This window comes from Idiotropiscis lumnitzeri, chromosome 5 (assembly GCF_059441095.1).
Source record: "Idiotropiscis lumnitzeri isolate Australia: NSW breed Sydney's pygmy pipehorse chromosome 5, RoL_Ilum_1.0, whole genome shotgun sequence".
NCBI classification, from domain to species: domain Eukaryota; kingdom Metazoa; phylum Chordata; class Actinopteri; order Syngnathiformes; family Syngnathidae; genus Idiotropiscis; species Idiotropiscis lumnitzeri.
This window is the reverse complement of record NC_142395.1, coordinates 11876003-11894495: the sequence shown is the minus strand read 5'-3', so window position 1 is coordinate 11894495 and position 18493 is coordinate 11876003. Positions and strand designations below refer to the sequence as shown.

The 18493-nt window shown below is 40.6% G+C and overlaps 2 protein-coding genes across 3 annotated transcripts; both read left to right on the top strand.

Moving 5' to 3' along the window:
* The first annotated feature begins 984 nt into the window (after positions 1 to 984).
* Positions 985 to 8492, top strand: LOC148336945 (tryptophan 5-hydroxylase 1-like). The gene is made up of 12 exons (XM_088296074.1): positions 985 to 1079; positions 1804 to 1929; positions 1999 to 2200; positions 3420 to 3517; positions 3593 to 3660; positions 3756 to 3952; positions 5095 to 5157; positions 5239 to 5311; positions 5904 to 6030; positions 6104 to 6199; positions 7388 to 7521; positions 8282 to 8492. Exons 2-12 carry the CDS (start codon positions 1804 to 1806, stop codon positions 8490 to 8492), a joined length of 1395 nt encoding a protein of 464 aa, XP_088152200.1. The 5' UTR covers positions 985 to 1079.
* A 2765-nt stretch (positions 8493 to 11257) lies between these two features.
* LOC148336944 (E3 SUMO-protein ligase ZBED1-like) lies at positions 11258 to 16676 on the top strand. 2 transcript variants are annotated; one of them, XM_088295841.1, is made up of 5 exons: positions 11258 to 11707; positions 12899 to 12960; positions 13122 to 13230; positions 14174 to 15400; positions 15516 to 16676. In XM_088295841.1, exons 1-5 carry the CDS (start codon positions 11599 to 11601, stop codon positions 15842 to 15844), a joined length of 1836 nt encoding a protein of 611 aa, XP_088151967.1. In that variant the 5' UTR covers positions 11258 to 11598; the 3' UTR covers positions 15845 to 16676. The 2 variants fall into 2 exon arrangements, with proteins under 2 accessions (XP_088151967.1, XP_088151968.1); XM_088295842.1 differs by lacking the exon at positions 12899 to 12960 and having other exon boundaries at positions 11572 to 11707.
* The last annotated feature ends 1817 nt before the right edge of the window (positions 16677 to 18493 follow it).

Below are 18493 nucleotides of genomic sequence, written 5' to 3'. Positions count from 1 at the left end.
GTGACTCACCTTTCCCACTTGCGAGGGCATCATAGCAAGTAAGTTTACGGTTCACACTAATGTAATTGTACAATAAACACAAATGCGGAGCACCATCAAACAATTAGCTGCAATCTAATATTGGCTTAAAAGCATCAGAGCCGGAAGGCAGCAACCCTTGCAATCAAGGCACTTCAATTCAGACGTCATAAAGGGTCGATAAATTTCTCGCTGAGAGATGAAGAACCACAAGTTTGATTGTCTGAGGCTTGCCCAAAAAAATGAGAACGGTGTTGTTGATATTTTATTTGACATTTTACAGCAGGTCGCTGATGGTGCAGCGGTTCACTCGCCTGACTTGTATTGTATTTTCACCCAAAGTCAGCGGGGATAGGCCCCAGCACCCGTCCGTGTCCATCAAAGGATCAGCGGTGTTGAAGACGGATGGATAGATAGATCAGGGCCGGATTGAGGCAATGTGGCCCCCTCCATTAAACCAACATGCGCTTATGAAAGAAGTTGCATTTTTAACATTGTGGGGAGACGTCCTATGCTTATATGTAATTTTTTTGTCGTATGTAGTTAATCAAATTCCTTGTGTGTTTCACATACTTGGCCAATAAAGATGATTCTGGTTCTGAAAAAAGATAACATGTCACACAATTTAAAATAAAAAATGGAACAATTCTTCATTTCATGACTGTTTTACTACTGTCAATTTGACAGCGAGTAAAATCAGCAGGTACCTCACTTTCTCCTCCACAAACAAGCTGTCATTTCTTTTGGAGGTATTTCTGATAAGACAAAATGGTATTGCCATGAGTATATCTTATTCACTGCATTGTTATTGTTTACAAAAGTTTAAAAAAATGATGTCAAAATGCATACATTGACCACACAAGCACACAAACACATCCCCCCCACACACACACACACACGCAAGCACACCCGCACGCACACACACAGGGCTCCTGACAAGAGCGTTGTTCCTCAGAAGCGTTGATCATTCCGGGGAGGCTCAGTCGACAAGAGGAAGCAAGGTGAGTGGATCTTCAAAATTTTCTGAGCGGGACCACCAGTTGATGAACAACAAATAGAGAGTAAGTAGCAGGAATGACTTGTTTGTTATTTTTCGTTTATTTATATGATAAAAGTGATCACTGTAGCAAAAACTTGACAGATCTTTTTTCTTTTTTTTTTATATTTCAAAGTTACCTGAGTCACAATAACATTTATTTTTAAATTATACCAATATTGCTGGCACTTAATTTCTTTAAAATTAATAATCTAATATAAAACTTGCACTGTACTGGATGATGACACGCATCATTTCGGGTGTTGACTTCCCCTTTAAGTAAGGAACGGTTCATTTTTACAGTCAATGTGACTCACAGTCATGACTTTCACACACAAACACCCAACATGGATGAGAAGTCATTGTTCATCATACCATTCGTGGTAATTGGATTCATGAAATCCAATGCACACTTTTTTTTTTATCATTGTTATTACAGTACTGTTACCTCTACCTAGTAAGGTATTCAAAGCGCTTCACACTGATGACGACACACCATTTAGAGCAAATGGGGGTTCAGTATCTTGAGCAAGGATTCTTCAACATGGTCACAATTGCTTGGAATCGGACCCAAATCCTCTAGGTTGGGAAATGACCGCTCTCCCATTGAGCCATGGCGCCCACAATATGATTTATCGAGGCAGTCAATGACGCTCAGAATAACATTGCTATTGGAGCTTGCTTTCTGGGTGCGTTGGGCAAAGCTCTGGATACGTGTGCATTTCATTTTGACTGTGGGTTGGTCGTAGATGGACCCGGCTTCCGGAAGTCTCTACAGAGGGACAGCAGGTGGTGCCAGGAAGGCCGGCGCCACCATCCTCTTCTCCCTCAAAAACGAAGTGGGCGGTCTGGTCAAGGCTCTCAGGACTTTCCAGGTAAAGCCGCCCTATCAGACACGGCCAGTATCGTTAGGTTTAGCTTCAGCGTTTCGTGTCGGACCGCAGGAAAAACACGTCAACCTGGTTCACATCGAGTCCCGCAAGTCCAAGCGCAGGAATTCCGACTTTGAGATCTTCGTGGACTGCGACAGCGATCACGATCAACTCAGAGAGTTGAAGCAGCTTCTGGCCCAACACGCCAACGTGGTTGAGATAATGTCACAAAGCTACGCTGATGATGATGATGACGAAGACCAGACTCCTGATGGTAGGCCCCTACAAGTCATGTGACTTTGTCAGTCTGTATTTCGATTGATTTTTCAGGTTTTCAAATATAATATAATATAATATTCAAATTTGTTTTCATATGAATTGTTTTTCTACAACTTTTTTTTCCATCAGGATTGACTCTCTTTTAATACATATTCTGAGTTTTTTGTAAGTTGCATAAAAAGAGTTCAGCAGATGTCAAAGCGTATCTCGCAATGCAAAGCTTAATTTATTCGCAACTAAAGACAACAACAATCCTCCCGATATGCTCTGCAACACTGGCACTATCAGTGTAGACGCCAAATAGGGGTCAAATGTGTGTGTGTGTATTACTTTTGTTGAGCACTGTGTGGCGCTCTGACTGATTATATAAAAGGTAAGAGCAAGAAGGTAGGCCCAGGTACGGACTTGAAGGGCATACAGGTTTTTGACCGCTTGGGCGGAGCGTGTGCAACTTTATGGTGTTTTAGATTGATTTTAATATTGACGATTGATAAATAAACCTAACCTTTTAACAAGATACTCATGGACTCTTTGGTGAATAGCATCGCAAAGCAATCACAGGTAGCAAAGCCGCCAGCGCGTCAAGCCAAGCCAATCTAAGCAAACAAACAGACAGTCAATACCTCACTAGCCTACTAGTATACTGGCTAGTACAATCAGCGTGACACATTTTGTCAAAATTCAGGCCATCAAAATAAAAGCGACCACTACTAGAATAGATTGGCCAATTTTTTTTAACTTATTTTGGAGTCACATTGTATAAACAAGTACACAATAGTTTGCGTGTGACTGCAAAGCCACCAGGGGCAAATAAAGTGTGTATAATCCTGTTGTGCGTTAATTTTGAAGGCCTGACTTTGGGCAGGATGTGTTGTTTCAATGTTGCTGAGCAAACTGGCAGGCTTGTTATTGCTTTGTTAATAAAAGCTCATCTTGTGGAATACATCTCACCATCTGAGAGACTTTTTATAACGCCATACGTCAGAAAGTTCAGAGTGACGAGTAACATGAAAGAATTCAAGACAAAACGTAGAAAACGTCTCATTCGCTCAGTGTACACGCCTTCAAGTGTTTCCAAGGAAGAAGTAACGTGAAATGATGTGAAAACACTTTTCCACCCCGTGTGGATGATGTAAAAAAAACTTCAGACACTCACAAGAAGACCGGCGGGACACTTGGGGTTGTTTACTAACAAGCGGTGCATTTCTGTTCAGACCAGTGTGCCGTTCCGTGGTTCCCCAAGAAGATTTCCGATCTGGACCTTTGCAAGCAGGTTCTGATGTACGGCTCAGACTTAGACGCCGACCACCCGGTTTGTCTTGGCAAAAACGTCAAAACCACCATGTGGTCTAAGCAGCAAATAAAAAGAGATGTGTTGTCTTTGTAGGGATTTAAAGACAGCGTGTACCAGAAAAGAAGAAACTACTTTGCCGATTTGGCTCGGAGCTACAAACAGTAAGTTGGATAGTCTTTTTCTTTTATTTCGTTTTGTTTGGGTGGTAGTGATAGCCATCAGTGTTCCTAATCATTTTTTGCCTACTAAACCGCAGTGGTGAGCAGATCCCCCGTGTGGATTACACACCGGAAGAGGTCCAGACCTGGGCTCGGGTCTTCCGGGAGCTTAACAAACTTTACCCCGTGTATGCCTGCAAGGAGTTCCTCAACAACCTCCCCTTGCTGGCCCAACACTGCAACTACAACGAGGACAACATCCCGCAGCTGGAGGACGTCTCGCGCTTCCTCAAAGGTGCCAAAACCCCCAAATTCCTCTTCAGTCACAAACCCGACAACCAGACGGACATCTAAAACCATTCTGAGCCCTCATCTCGTCAAACAGACAGGATTTTGTCAAGATCAAAGACAAGTTTGAGTCTTCATTAAGCCTAAAAATTTCGTTTTTGGGAACATTAAAAGTGCGTCTTTTCAAAAAAGCTAACATACATGTTTTAGTCAACAACAAGAGCAATTTTGAGCCTTAAAGTAACTTCACCTGTATGTTTTGTAAAGATCAAAGACATTTTGGAGTCTTAAGAAACCTAACACATTTTTGTAGACAACAAAATTTAGTCTCGAGCAAAAGTAACATACATGTGTTTTTGTCGACATTAAAGATTTCAAGTTTTCAAGGAACCTAACAAACACGTTTTCATAAACGTTAAAGATGGTTGAGTCCAACTAGCCTAACATAGATCACATCAAAGAAAATTTGGGCTCTTAGAAAAACCTAATGAAGGTGTTTTTGGTGTGAAATAGGCTCTATAAATAAAATTGTCTTGTATTGTGATGTAATGCAGTCTTCATAAAATCATCATGCGGAGTGTTTTTTTTAACATCAAAGACAATTTAGAGTCTCACACAAACAAGACTTTAGAAATATCAAAGATGAGTTTGCATGTAACTTGTATCACATATGTCATTGTGTAAACATCAAAGATGTCTTACCTACGTGTCCGTAAACATCAACGACAATGTGGACTCATACACATTATTGCAAACATCAAAGACAATTTGCGCATGTTATTTTTTATTTTTTTTGTGAACATCAACAACTAAGTCTCTCAAAGGAATATCCAAAATGATTATTACAAAAATTGTAAAAGACATTTGAATACTCTTAGATAACGTCAAAGACAATTTATTCTTCATAGAACCAAGCTAATGCAATTACTTGATGCATTTTTGTTATGGTCAAAACATGTGTTACAGTCTTGGACAAATATGCATGTTTTTGTTGACATTGAGGGCAATTTTGAGTCAAATGATTCAAACGTTTTTCGTGAACTCAATGGCTCAATAGTTCATATCAAAGACACACCGACTGATTGTGTTGTATGTATGTATGTGTGTGTGTGTGTGTGTTTGTGTACGTCTGTGTGGGTGTGTTGGTAGAGCGCTCTGGTTTCAGCATTCGTCCAGTGTCGGGCTACTTGTCTCCCCGAGACTTCCTCGCAGGTTGTGTATCTCTTGCATAACTTTTTTTTTGCATTGCATTGCACCTCTTTGATGCCTTCTGATAATTTTTTTCGCTGGCAGGTTTGGCCTTTCGAGTGTTCCACTGCACTCAGTACGTCCGACACAGCTCAGACCCCTTCTACACACCTGAACCGTGAGTCCAAACACCCCAAATTGGTTAGCGTGTCTTTGATTGAAACTAAAGTGAAGCCTTTGTTTCTTACATTATATGTGGTGTTTGCGGAAAGTCTTTATATGAGGTTCATTGAAGTCAAAAAAATATTTCGTCGCTGTCCTGTGAAAAACACTTCTTCAGATTTGTTCTATTTTTGCATGAATAGGGTTTCTGAGTTACAGATATCCAATTGACGTAAACATTTTGATGTCAGATGTCAAAGTCATGTCGACCAATGTGCATTAGGCTCGTTGAAGACTGTAAATCAACTTTGGTTTTTACATCTAGATGCAAGTCAGCTTCATCTGAGATGCAAAATTATCCTTGAGATTTTGGCCCACATTTGGGACGTAAATAACACTCAACTGTGTCATTGTTGTTGTCGATGATTTGGATTATTTTTGTCTTTGATGCCGCCATCGTTGATTTTGTTGTGTGTGTTGTTGTTATTGTTGATGATGTTGTCACTGTTGATTTTGTCATTTTTGTCATGCTTGTCATTGATGTTTTCGTTGAGGATGATGTCTCTGACAACGTTGGAATTGTCGACTGTGTCGTTGGTGTTGCGCAGGGACACGTGCCATGAGCTGTTGGGCCACGTGCCTCTGCTGGCTGAGCCGAGCTTTGCGCAGTTCTCGCAGGAGATCGGCCTGGCGTCGCTGGGGGCCGACGACGTCACCGTGCGCAAACTGGCCACGGTAAGTGCAAACGTGACGCGAACTTATAAGCTGCAGGCCTCTCTGGAGCTCTTTGATGCCTGCGGTCCGACAGTGTTACTTCTTCACGGTGGAGTTCGGACTGTGCAAGCAGGACGGGAGACTTCGCGCATACGGGGCCGGCCTGCTCTCATCTGTGGGCGAGCTCAAGGTAGTAAAAATGCCGCTTGCCGTCGGTGGCTCCTACTTTCGGCTTTCAGATTTTCATAGCTGTTTTTCATGTTCTTTTGCATTAAAGTAGTGATTTAAAAATAATTAAAATTATGTCACTTTTTAATTAATTTGTAATTGTTGGTGTTTTTTTCAAGTCGCCCAAATTGGATTCCATTGATTCACTGCACTGTACAGTAATTCATTTTGAGTAGGCTATTAGTTTTTGTCTATTTTGTTGAGTTGTGCGATTCTTAGATATTTATCATTGCGCTTCTAATTATGAATTTTTCATGAAATCACTTTTATTATTTTAGGTATTGTTTTGTCATTTAATTGTTAGCTAGTCACATAGATGGGCACTTTACCTTATTTTGTCGGTCCGTCCCACGTCCTCCTTGCGTGACCTGGCCACCGTTCCGAACTTACACGTTCGTCCTACGAAGCAGTCCGTCTTCGTCCTTTCAAAGCGCTTCCGTCCTTGCGTTTAACCTGGCGCCCCCCCGACCCCTTCCATCCATTATTCCAGCCGCTTCTCCTCAAGGTCGTGAACATACTGGAGCCTATCCCAGCTGTCTTGACACAAAACATGCATTTCAAATGCTATTATTTACATCCTTAGTGCCGCAAAGCATCCTGGGAGCGCGTATACCAAATCACAATATCATACGAGGCAAATTCACAGATGAGCTCGGACCGGTCACACTGTAGAGATGGCTTTATTTATTTAACTTTATCCCTTTGCTCAAATTAAACGCAACTTAAAATGCATATTCTGGCTCTCAGTTGCTTCTTCACAACCCCCGCGTGCGTGTAGCACATGGGAGAGAGAGAGCAAGAGAGAGAGCGAGAGACAAAAAGAGAGTATAGCAAGAGTTCATTCTGCTCCGGGTGCAAATATTTTGTTTCTAATCACACAGTACTTAATGGGATGGATGAAAACCCAGTTCCGCCATTGCTACATCAGTCCTTTTTAAAAACTTCTTGTCCTCCCTCCTCCAGCCCAAAAATGGGCTATTCGGTGGACGTTTTAATGAATTTGTTTGATTCATTTATTTTTTTTTAATTTGTCATTCATATACTACATAACTACTTTTACAGTAATATATTAGCAGTGTTTTAATTTTGGGGTTATTCTTGGTCCTCTTGGTATTTTTGAAAATGTGCTTGTTTTGTGGTGGGCGAGTAGCACGCGCTGTCAGGCGAAGCCGACGTGCGCCCGTTCGATCCTCGGCTGACATGCAACGAGGAATGCGTCATCACCGCCTTCCAGAATGTCTACTTCGTCACTGAATCCTTCGACGACGCAAAAAACAAGATGAGGTTGGTCTCCCCTATAAAAAAACAAAAAATAAGTCAGCAAAACACACACGTTGCTTCTACTCTCCAATCATTGCTTCATAGCCACAAAAAATGTGGAATTTTATCTCGTAAAAATGCAACTTCATTCATGAAAAAAATATTACAACTTTCGCCATTGAAAATTGTTTTTTCCTTTCTTGTACAAAGACAATTTTTAACTTTATTCTTAAATTAGGATTTGTCTTTCAGGGTAAAAAATATGCGATTTACCAGCTCCAAATAGTTACATTCCTTAAGATTACATTTTCTTTAAAATATATTTTATCCATCATAGCAAATTTTTCTTTTAAAATGATGGAACCAATACGAAAAGCGAAAACCCGCCGAATAGAGGTTGACATGTTATTGTCATTTTATTCACATCGCTGATGTACACGGTCACGGGAGGGTGCTGGGGCCTATCCCAGCTGACTGCAAAAGGCACACCACATCCTGAACTGGTCGCTAGCCATTCACAAGGCAGACATAGACAAATCAGGCGGATGTACCACTACACCACCAGTGACTCCTTGACGTGTTATTATTATTATTTTTTAGGGGGGATTTACGCCTCTATTACACCGTTTCTTGAAAAAAAAGTCAAATGTCTTCTTTCTCAGAAAACGTGTTTTCATCCTCCAATAATAATCTTGTAAAAGTACAATTTTTGTCTCCACATTTCTTCATAGGATGACAATTTTTCCACAACAAAAATATTTTTTGCAATTATGCGCACTTGCAGGGAGTTTGCCAAACGCATCCGCCGTCCGTTCTCTGTACGCTACGATGCTTACACGCAGAGTATGGACGTGTTGAAGGACAGCAGCAGCATCCAAACGGTGGTGCGAGATCTGCGCCAGCAGCTGGAGGTGGTGGACGACGCTTTAACCAGACTCACTAAGCGCCGCGCAGCCGTGTCAGCCTGCCCAGATGCTAATCATGCAAAAGTTTAACTGCAGAAAAATAAAAATGTTTTTCCTGGAAAAAAATTCAGTTGACTGAAATCTAACACATTTTCAATAATGTTTATTTTTTTTACCTTTCTTTTTTTAAACAAAGGACACCGCTTTTTAATCTAATGAAATAATAAATAAATAAACATAATAAAATAAATAAAAACGCAATTATACTCACAAAAATGCTACTTTTTAAATCGTCATAATTTAGGCCATTTTTCTTAACTTTTTAACAGGAAAAATGTGACTTTCTGAAAAAATTCAACTTTATTCTCGTTAACTATAATTTTCTGTTTGAAAAAAAATTCTTGTTCCCAAAATATGACATTGAATTACTGACGCTATGCGAACATTGTTGCTTTACGATGATGTAATTTGTAGTTTCTTCTCTTAAGGCAGCGGGCAGGTGCGTAGGGGTGGACACGCTTCAGAGAGGTACACTGGGGTGAAGGCATTTAAAGAGTTGAAGACAAACAGAAGTATCTTAAAATGAACTCTGAAGTGCACTGCATGGGAGCCAGTGAAGAGAGGCCAAGATTGGGGTTGTGTGCAACCTCTTCTCAACTCCAGTTAGCAGGCGAGCAGCAGCATTTCGTACCAGTTAGAAATGCTTGAGCGAGGACTGGCTGACTCCAAAATAAAGTGCATTACAGCAATCTAGCCAAGATATAACAACGGCATGTACATCGTGTTCCGTTGAGAAAGAAAGGGCTTCACTTTAGCCATGCAGCTGCCAAAGATGAAAAACGCTCGATCTAACAACATCACTAATTTGCCGGTCCAATTTAAAATCACTGTCCAATTTAAAAGCCAAGTTTGAGACTTTTGGCTTCAGCCTTACAAATTAAGGTTATGAATAAAGCTTTGAATGGTTCCAAATTAAAAATGCTCCTCACCAGTGTTGTTCATTTTTTGAATGGAAAGAATGCACGTTGACCTTTAATCTGGGCAAACTTGTCAATAACCCGGCTGTCAAATTCCAATAATTTATGAATGAATTCATTTTCAGTGGACAAAATAGTATGTCCACTGGCTGATGGGGTCCCAGTGTTTCAAATTACAATTTCAAATTCCTGTACTGTTTCAATGAGGGTTCATACTTTCAGTTTGTTTTTAATTTAGGGTTTCAAACTGGGCTTTTAAATGAGGGTATCATTTGATGAAAATGAGAGGTGGGGGGATTCAAGCTTTTTTTTCTTTTTCTTCTTTTCTATATGTTCACGAGCGCTGTGTATGGTGTGGATTTGGGGATTGTTTTCTTAGGTTTTTGAACATTTAAAATTACAAACACTTATAGAGGTCAAAATACTTGGTAACAGCATGTTTTTCTTTTTTTTTACATTTTTGAATTGTCGCCAGTTACTTAATGGGATAATACAAAAACATTTGTGTTTGTGCATTAAGTCCATTGAAATTCCAGTATAGAAACTAAACAACAACAAAAAAAAACTGAATACAACAGTTTCCATGTCACCATAAGCCATTTCCATTTCCAATCAATATCTTTAATGTACTATTATCTTCAAACAAACAATTCAACCAAGAGTGGAAAAGAAGCAAAATTCGACAACAATTAAATTTTAAATAAATGGAGGGATGGTGTTTTATTCTGCCATTTCCATTTATGAATGTGGTATTTACCCAAAAGTATCAAAATATTGCAGAGCCCAAGCATTTTTGTTCGTAGTTTGATTACACTATGAAGAATTTGGTCCGAATTTAATTGTGGTATTTCGTCCACTTTAGTTTGCATCCAGTTAATAACATCATTCCAAAAATAATTTGTCTTAGAAAAAGAGAAAAAAAAGATGTTCCATTGTTTCCTCATCTCGAGAACAAAAAACACATGGCTCCACCTCAAGCCCAAATGGCTTTTTCAACATTGCTGCTGCTGGGTAGTAACCATGTAGAATTTTAAATTGCATTTCTTTTATTTTCGGAGGTATTGGCCATTTCAAGAAGTGCATATAATCCTTTGTAGTTTTACTTTTATTGTTATAATTTTTAGCACTTCTTTCAAAATCACGAAATAGTTTAATTTTAAAAAATGCTTAACATGTTTTTGTCATTAAGGGAAATTTTGTGATTTAGTTGAATGCTTGGTAACTCGATCTGTCTTTTCGAGTAGATTAGATCATTTTAAATCATGTTTGGTAAAGCATTGGGAACATCTTTACAAACTTTTGTGTATTCTCTCTTGGAACATGTAAAATTAAATTTACTCTCAAAATTTGTCAGACTCAGAAATTGGCCTTCCTTGTCTAATATATCTGTAATAAAGACGATATTGTTTTCGTACCATTTTTGAATAAATAAAGATTTCTTGTTAGACGTAATTACTCTGTTGTTCCAAAGGGTGGAGCCATGCGGCGTAAAATTGTGGGTAAATACCATCTTCCAATAGTGTAACACCTGTTTGCGATAATTTCAATGGCAACTTAGATATTTCAAAATTACATTTTAAAAGAAACTCAAAACCCCCAACTTGTTTAAAAATATTTTTGGGGATGTGAAACCATAAAGAATCAGGTTTGTCTAGAAAGGCTTTTATCCAATTAATTCTAAAAACACCAATCATAGATTCAAAGTCTATTGTTTTTAAACCTCCGTTATTATATTCTTTTATGGGTTGCGACTTTTTAAGGTAACAGCATGTCAACCAAAGTATTTGGGGATTGACCCATGAGTAAACTGTCGCAAAATGTAGCGACATTGGCGGTAGTGACGCATAGATGGCGCGACATGTCTCAGAATCAGCGCAAGTGACGCAAGAGCGACTGCGACCGATGCTGCTCTTGCAAAATTCGCTCGCTTTTACTGGAACCGCAAGCACTTTTCCTATCAAAAAATATTTTTTTCTCCCAATTCATACTAAATAGACTAAAACCTTGACGTTTTTCACTACTGTCCTGGACGAAAACGTCGTTCATGAAAATTTCATGTCAGGTTAAACTCGCCAGTTTCAAGCTTCTCAAATGAACTTAGCTTAGCATAGTTTAGCTAGCTAGCCGCTAACACAGAGACGCCTTTTTGTTTGCTTGCTAGTTTATTTTGGAGCACATCGCTCAGCGTTAATTTAAAGTTTTGTGATTATCGTCTGAAAATGTGCGCAAAACGCGTGAAAGAGGAGGAGTACGAGGAGGAAGTTTGTGGAATTAAAGAGGAGAAGGAGCCACAACTCCTGGACCCCCAGACTGTGCTCCACGGAGCAGGTTTGTTGACTCTTACGCTTATTTGTTTGCCTAAGTCTCGTCGTGGCACTTTGATTTTGCAGCTTCGAAACGCTGACCTAGGCTGTGTCCAAATGTGCACAATATCCCCTTTTTAGTGGTCTGGTAATGGGTTTACGGCATACGGTTTCCTCCCACATTTCAAATTGATTGAACGCTCTAAGATGTCTCCAAGTCTGAGGATGAGATTGGATGGTTGTTCGTCTTTGTGTGCCCCGGCTGGCAACCAGTCCAGGGTGTACCCCGCCTATTGTACGAAGACAGCTGGGATAGGCTCCAGCACCCCCTGTGAGGAAAAGCGGAACAGATAATGGATGGATAGTTGTCCAACCGAAGATGAAATTTCAGCTTGAAATAACTGTTTTTTTATTCACAAATGGTTGGGGGTGGCATGGTGGATGACTGGTTAGCACGATGGCCTCACAGCGCAGAGGTTGTGGGTTAGATTCTGGCTGTGTGGAGTTTGCATGTTTTCCATGTGCCTGCGTGGGTTTCCTCCAGGTACCCAGGTTTCCTCCCACATTACAAAAACATGCATGGCAGGTTGATTGGACACTCTTAATCGCCCCTAGGTATGAGTGTGAGCGCGGATGGTTGGTTGTTTGTTTGTCTCTGTGTGCCCTGCGATTGGCTGGCAACCAGTTCAGGGTGTACCCCGCCTACTGCCCGAGGATAGCTGGGATAGGCTCCAGCACCCCCCGTGATCCTTGTGAGGAGAAGCGGTCCAAATAATGGCTGGATGGATAAATGGTTGGAGATCTTTATGCTTTTGTGTGTCATGACAGGCACGGTGGTCATATGATATGCAACAAGGAGAAAGTAGTGAGCTGGCTGTCCGGATCGCCCAAAAATGAGGGAACTACTTTATAGAACAGGACTATATAGTGAATGAGGGCTTAGGGGATAATGGTGCACATGAGGACACAGTACACACGTTGAAGCACCGCTTCAAAGCTTGCATCAAATCACGTGACATATGACGTATGAAGCAGCAACTGCTTCATTTGTTGAATCACCACGCTCGTCTCAATACTGACAGTTTAAATTTGACCGCCTCGTAATGTCAAAACTGCGCTAGAAAATGCTCAATTTGTGGGTTGCTGTCATTGTATGAGTTGTTGCTGTTAAGTTGTTGAGAAATATATGAAGTTTGTTTGATCATTATGGAGCAAGATAGGAAGAGAGGTCGTTCTTCTGACATGTGGGAACACTTCAGTCTGATCACTCCTGATAAGGTACGTCTGCTGTCTATTCATTAGTAACAAAGTTAAGACATCACATGACTGTACAACAATAGTTATGCTCTAGCTCAAGTTGATGTTGCTAAGTTGCGCTATTAGTCTATAGAATTGTAGACTGCAATTGCATTTTTATTTGCAAATTAATTTCTGTACAGGTCCAGTGCTTGGTGTGTTCAGCGGAACTCAAGTATCATGGGAATACGTCTTCCATGGTGAGGCATTTCACTGCCAAACATGGACCTGCTCTGAAACAGAGCAACACAAGTGAGTGGAGTGCACAAAACGTTTCTTGCCTTGATGCCACACATATTAAGACATATTTCTTACATTATTTTAATTTGATTAATGTATCAATACCCCAGATCTCCAAATTGTCTAGCAATTAAGGCTGCACGATAAATTGAAATCTAATCGACATTGAGGGTTGACATAATGCAATTATCTAATCACAAGACAGTATTGTTTTTCTCACTCCCCACCTTTGGCATTTGGGTGATAGATGAATTTGCCAGCCAGAATTGTCGATGCTCGGGTCTTAATGGCGCTGGCAGGCTAGAGTTTAAGTAACAATTTCAAAAAAGCTTGTACGAGAAGAACTATCATTAGATACGTGATCCAGTTCTTCTGCTGTGCAAAGGCAGCTTTTCTTTTCAAAGAATTCTGCCATATTTAGACTTCAAAGTTTTGTACCATTAATACATGAGAGAAGAGCGTTTTCTCATGAGTATTTTTATTTTTCAGTTTTAAAGGTTGCTTAAAATAGGTGCATAACAGTGTGCAGTGTTGACCTGCTTAAACGTTTACACTTGACATTCAAAGATATTGTTTCCATTAAGTTATTTATGGTTCGCGTTGTCTTCTTTGATTTTAATGATGCTGCCAAAAAATAAATGACGTTTTTGTTTATTCCGTTTTATTATTCTGGATATGCAACTATAGTATATCATTATCTCACCATACCATGAACCTCAATGTATTGTTTTTATTGGCAATATTTATTTGGTTCTGAAGCATAGTGGAGCTCAAAGCTCACCCCTTAGCACATTCACCAGAAGAAAGAGCAAAGAGAACTCCCTTCCGTCTGCGCTTAGGCCGTCAGTTTAGGGAAATTTCCCGTCATTTGTCAGCAAAACGGGAGTCTGGTCCATTTCATATGCGCTTTCACGTCAATCCTTATTTCCTCTTACTTCTTTGTCATCTGATTTAGTGGGCCGCAAGCAAGAGCTAGATGAAGCTCTTGTGAATTTAGTGGTGAAAGACTGGCAGCCTTTTTCCATCGTGAATGACAGTGGCTTCAAGGCGTTTGTGGCTTCGCTGGACTCCACGTACACGCTTCCGTCTCGAGAGGCTCTGAAGAAGATGGTGGTGGAGAAATACGAGGAGGAGAAGAGCAAGGCAAAGGCTGCCATGCGCAGTGTGGAGGCTGTGAGCCTGACTGCAGATATGTGGACCTCAATTCAGATGGATGTCTGTCTCGCAGTGACCTGCCACTTTCTGGATGACGCCATGAAAGTGGTGACAGTGCTTTTGGGGGTGTTGCCCTTCCCAGAATCGCATACATCAAGTCACATCACCGACCAATTGATGTCTCTCATCGAAGAATGGGGCATTGAAGGCAAAGTGACTTCCATTGTGACTGACGCCGGACCTAATATGGTCGCCTCTATTCGAAATCTAAACCTAAGACATGCACTTTGCTTTGCCCACTCGCTTCATTTGGTGGTCAAGAAGTCTCTAGATGCAACTCGGGAGCTCCAAGACCTGCGCACAAGGGCACGCAATGTTGTAACTTTTTTCAAAAGCAGCGCAATCGCCAAAGAGAAGCTGAGAGAAGTGCAGGTACAGATGAATCGTCCCGTGATGACGCTTATTCAGGAGGTGGACACGCGCTGGACCAGCACCTTCCTCATGCTCCAACGCCTCTTTGAAGAGCGACAGTGTGTGGACGTGGCGCTTGCAATGTTGCAAACAGACGTGACGCCTCTGTCCTCTCAGGACTACGAAACAGCTGCTGCATGCCTGCAGTTGCTTGCGCCCTTTTACCAGGCGACCCTCGAGATGTCAGAGGAGAAAAGACTCTCCGGCTCCAAGGTTATCCCAATCACAAAAATGCTTTTGCTGTATTTGTATGAAACAAATGGGAAAACGACTCACGACACAGCAAAACAACTCGGACATAACTTAGTGTCAGTGATGCAAGAAAAGTTTGACACAATAGAAAGCCAAACAGCATTGACCCTTTCAACACTGCTGGACCCGAGATTCAAAACTTTTGGCTTCTACAATCAAGCGCATGCGCAGATGTCTGTAAAGCGACTGGCAGCCCAGTGCTCACAGCTGATCATGTACACGCCACCTGACACACCCACAGAAGAGCAGCCCTCCACATCAGCTCAGCCGTCACCATCAAACGATGACAAGATGTTACCCACAGGTACCGTAAGCTGACAAATAGTTTCTCCAGAAAGCGCTGAAGCAAAGAAGCACAAGTCCAAAACGATACAAATGCAAACCCGCGAGTGATGATGATTGTCTTCTTTGTGTGTCAGGTATTGATCTTTGGAAGAGTCTGGACAGAGATGCTTCTGAAGCCATGAGGAGGTCCAGGAACGCCTCTGTGGATGCAACAGTGGAAGTGCAGCGATACATGAGCGATCCGCCGCTGGGGAGAGCAGAAGACCCGCTGGCCTACTGGCTCAGCCATCAAAACGTATACCCGCATCTCTTCCAGTTGGCGAAACATTTTTTATGCACGCCAGCATCATCTGTTCCTTGCGAACGAGTCTTTTCCAAATGCGGAGAAGATGTGAGCAAAAGAAGAAACCGACTCAGTCCAAAAAGCGTTGAAATAATTATGTCCCTCAACAATAGTCTTTGAGTATTACATAAACGCATGCAAGCTGTGACCTTCATAAATCCATTCATCTTGACGTTGTGAACATTGGTGTGCACCGCAAAGATTTTTTTTAAAGAATGGCTGGGGCTACTTGGAAAGTCCAGTCGGCTAATCTTATACAATACAATACCATACAACTTTATTTACTGATGCCACCTTTGCTTCACTTTTGTTGGACAACATCATGGGGTCAAAGAGAAAGGAAAAACTACTTGCTTTGCAATGTAGGAAAACACAGAACTGCTTCAAATGAATTCCACTTTTCCTCAGTGAATGGCTCTGTGAGTCGTGCAGACGCAAGTCTGCCTTGCAGACATCCATCCATCCATCTTCTGTACCGCTTCTCCTCACTAGGGTCGCGGGGGGTGCTGGAGCCTATCCCAGCTATCTTCGGGCAGTAGGCGGGGGACACCCTGAACTGGTTGCCAGCCAATCGTAGGGCACACAGAGACGAACAACCATCCGCACACATACTCTTACCTAGGGGCAATTTCGAGTGTTCAATCGGCCTGCCATGCATGTTTATGGAATGTGCGAGGAAACCGGAGTACCCGGAGAAAACCCACACAGGCACGGGGAGAACATGCAAATTCCACAGCCGGAGCCGGGATTGTACCCACGCCCGATGCTGTCTCTCACTGTGAAGCCATCGTGCTAACCAGTCGGGCCACCGTGCTGCCTTGTGGACAATACCTGCAAATTAGGATCTTAAAAGTCAAATGGAAGAGATACAGATAGTAATTGTTGTTTTTGTGAAGGATCTCTGTTTTTCATTGATTATGGAATTGCTACTTTAATAAATGATGGAAATGTATTTCTAATTGAATTTCTGTTTGTGTGGAACCACACATTTTCTTTTGCTTATATTTCTTGACCTCACTGAGTGTGCCCCCCCCCTAAAAAGTTGTAAAGAATTGGGGGTAATGTCCTTTTCGTAAAGTTGTGTCAGGTGCTGGGTTATTATAGTTTTGGATTTTTAATTATAGTGGGTTTTTAGTTTTGGGGGGTGTTTTTTTTTATTGAGTTAATTTTATTTAGTTTTCATGGCATCTTTATCTGTTTTTATTACTTTTAGTTTTTTAAAAACAGTTTTAGTTTAGTATTAGTTTTCGTTTTTAAAGAAACTGGTGCTTTAATTGTGTGCAGGATTAGAAAAACACCACGGGGAGTATTCTATTGTAAAACGCAATTACAAATAATGTTTTCAAAACTTTTTAATGATGCAGAGTACAGTTTAACAATCCACAGACGGAATTGCAATGAGCGCAGTGCATTATACCGCTTCTAAAAATAGATGTATGCATGTATGCCCCCTAATTAAAGCTGAGATGCAGTACTGAATACTTCCAAAGTTGATTGAATTCTTGTTGAGAAGTTTTGAACCCAGTTGAAACTTACTGAGAGAAGGCGAGCCATGAGCATGACACGCAAACTTGACGTCATCTACTTGCTCTTATCTTATTGGCTCCTGCTGGACTACGTCACTTCTGTGCGACAAACGTGTGAGATTTATTTATTACTACTATTATACAATACGATACCATTTTTTTATAGCGCATTTTACAACCGATGGAGCTGTAACATAGCATTTTCCATATGGTGTAATATAAATTAGTAGGTAATAAATACACAAATTAATTTTACAATAGATACCAGAAGATCAGTCGAACAGTGACAGTCTCACGTTGAGTCCAAAGCTAAAGAATAAAAACGTGTCTTCAAACGGGTTTTAATTTTTTTTCCAAAGTTAATCCATTTAAAATCAACCCCAAAGTCTCGTGTATAGGATTAATTACCAAAGACGAAAACGAAGGACATTTTCGCTATAATTATAGTCTTATAAACGTAAAATGTAGTCTTAGTTTTCGTTTTGCATTTTCGTTTTTATTTTATTTCGTTAACGAAAATGTTTTTTCGATTGTAGTTTGTTATTTCGTTAGTTTTCGTGAACTAAAATAACCTTAGTTAGGAGTAACCTTTGCTAAAGGGAGCTTCAAGGTTGCACCCATACATCTTTCCTCAGCATTTGTAGAACGCTTAGGAATTAATTAGCCAAATTCGCTAAAATAGAATAGGAAAGGAAATGTCCTGGCAAAAACGAAAATCTGAAGAGGCCCGTGCTTTGAAATCCATTGCAGTTTTGACTTTTGCCAGCAGAGGTCACCGTTGCTGAAACTTGCCTTCCAATGCAATTTCCGATGTGTTTCAGAGTTGACCAAAAGCATCGTTTGGCCACTTTGCAAGCCTGCTTCACACAAAAAAAAGCCTGCTTCATCCTCCACTCGGGTGGTGCAATGGCAAACAGTTGGAGCGTGGAGGAAAGTTTTGTAAGTGTGACAGGTGTGTGCATTTAGTTGAGAACCACAAGTTGACATACTTGAATAAAGAGACTCACATGGCCTTGTTTCTCAATGTCAGACTGAACCTTTCCTGTTGGTTATCACCACAATTATTTCCATTTTCAAATGCCCCAAAAATCTCCAATCTCATTGTACACTTAGTATAATGTCAATAAAGGGCATTCTGATTCTGAAAAAAATATATATACATATACATATATATATATATATATATGTATATATATATATATATATATATATATATATATATATATATATATGTATATATATA

Excerpts from the sequence above, each read along its gene's own strand:
- LOC148336945 (XM_088296074.1), top strand. The coding sequence starts at position 1,804 with ATGGACCCGGCTTCCGGAAGTCTCTACAGAGGGACAGCAGGTGGTGCC. Across the intron at positions 2,201-3,419 it reads CGAAGACCAGACTCCTGATG|ACCAGTGTGCCGTTCCGTGG; the intron begins GTAGGCCCCTAC and ends ATTTCTGTTCAG. Across the intron at positions 7,522-8,281 it reads GACGCAAAAAACAAGATGAG|GGAGTTTGCCAAACGCATCC; the intron begins GTTGGTCTCCCC and ends GCGCACTTGCAG.
- LOC148336944 (XM_088295841.1), top strand. The coding sequence starts at position 11,599 with ATGTGCGCAAAACGCGTGAAAGAGGAGGAGTACGAGGAGGAAGTTTGT. Across the intron at positions 11,708-12,898 it reads GACTGTGCTCCACGGAGCAG|ATAGGAAGAGAGGTCGTTCT; the intron begins GTTTGTTGACTC and ends TTATGGAGCAAG. Across the intron at positions 13,231-14,173 it reads TCTGAAACAGAGCAACACAA|TGGGCCGCAAGCAAGAGCTA; the intron begins GTGAGTGGAGTG and ends CATCTGATTTAG.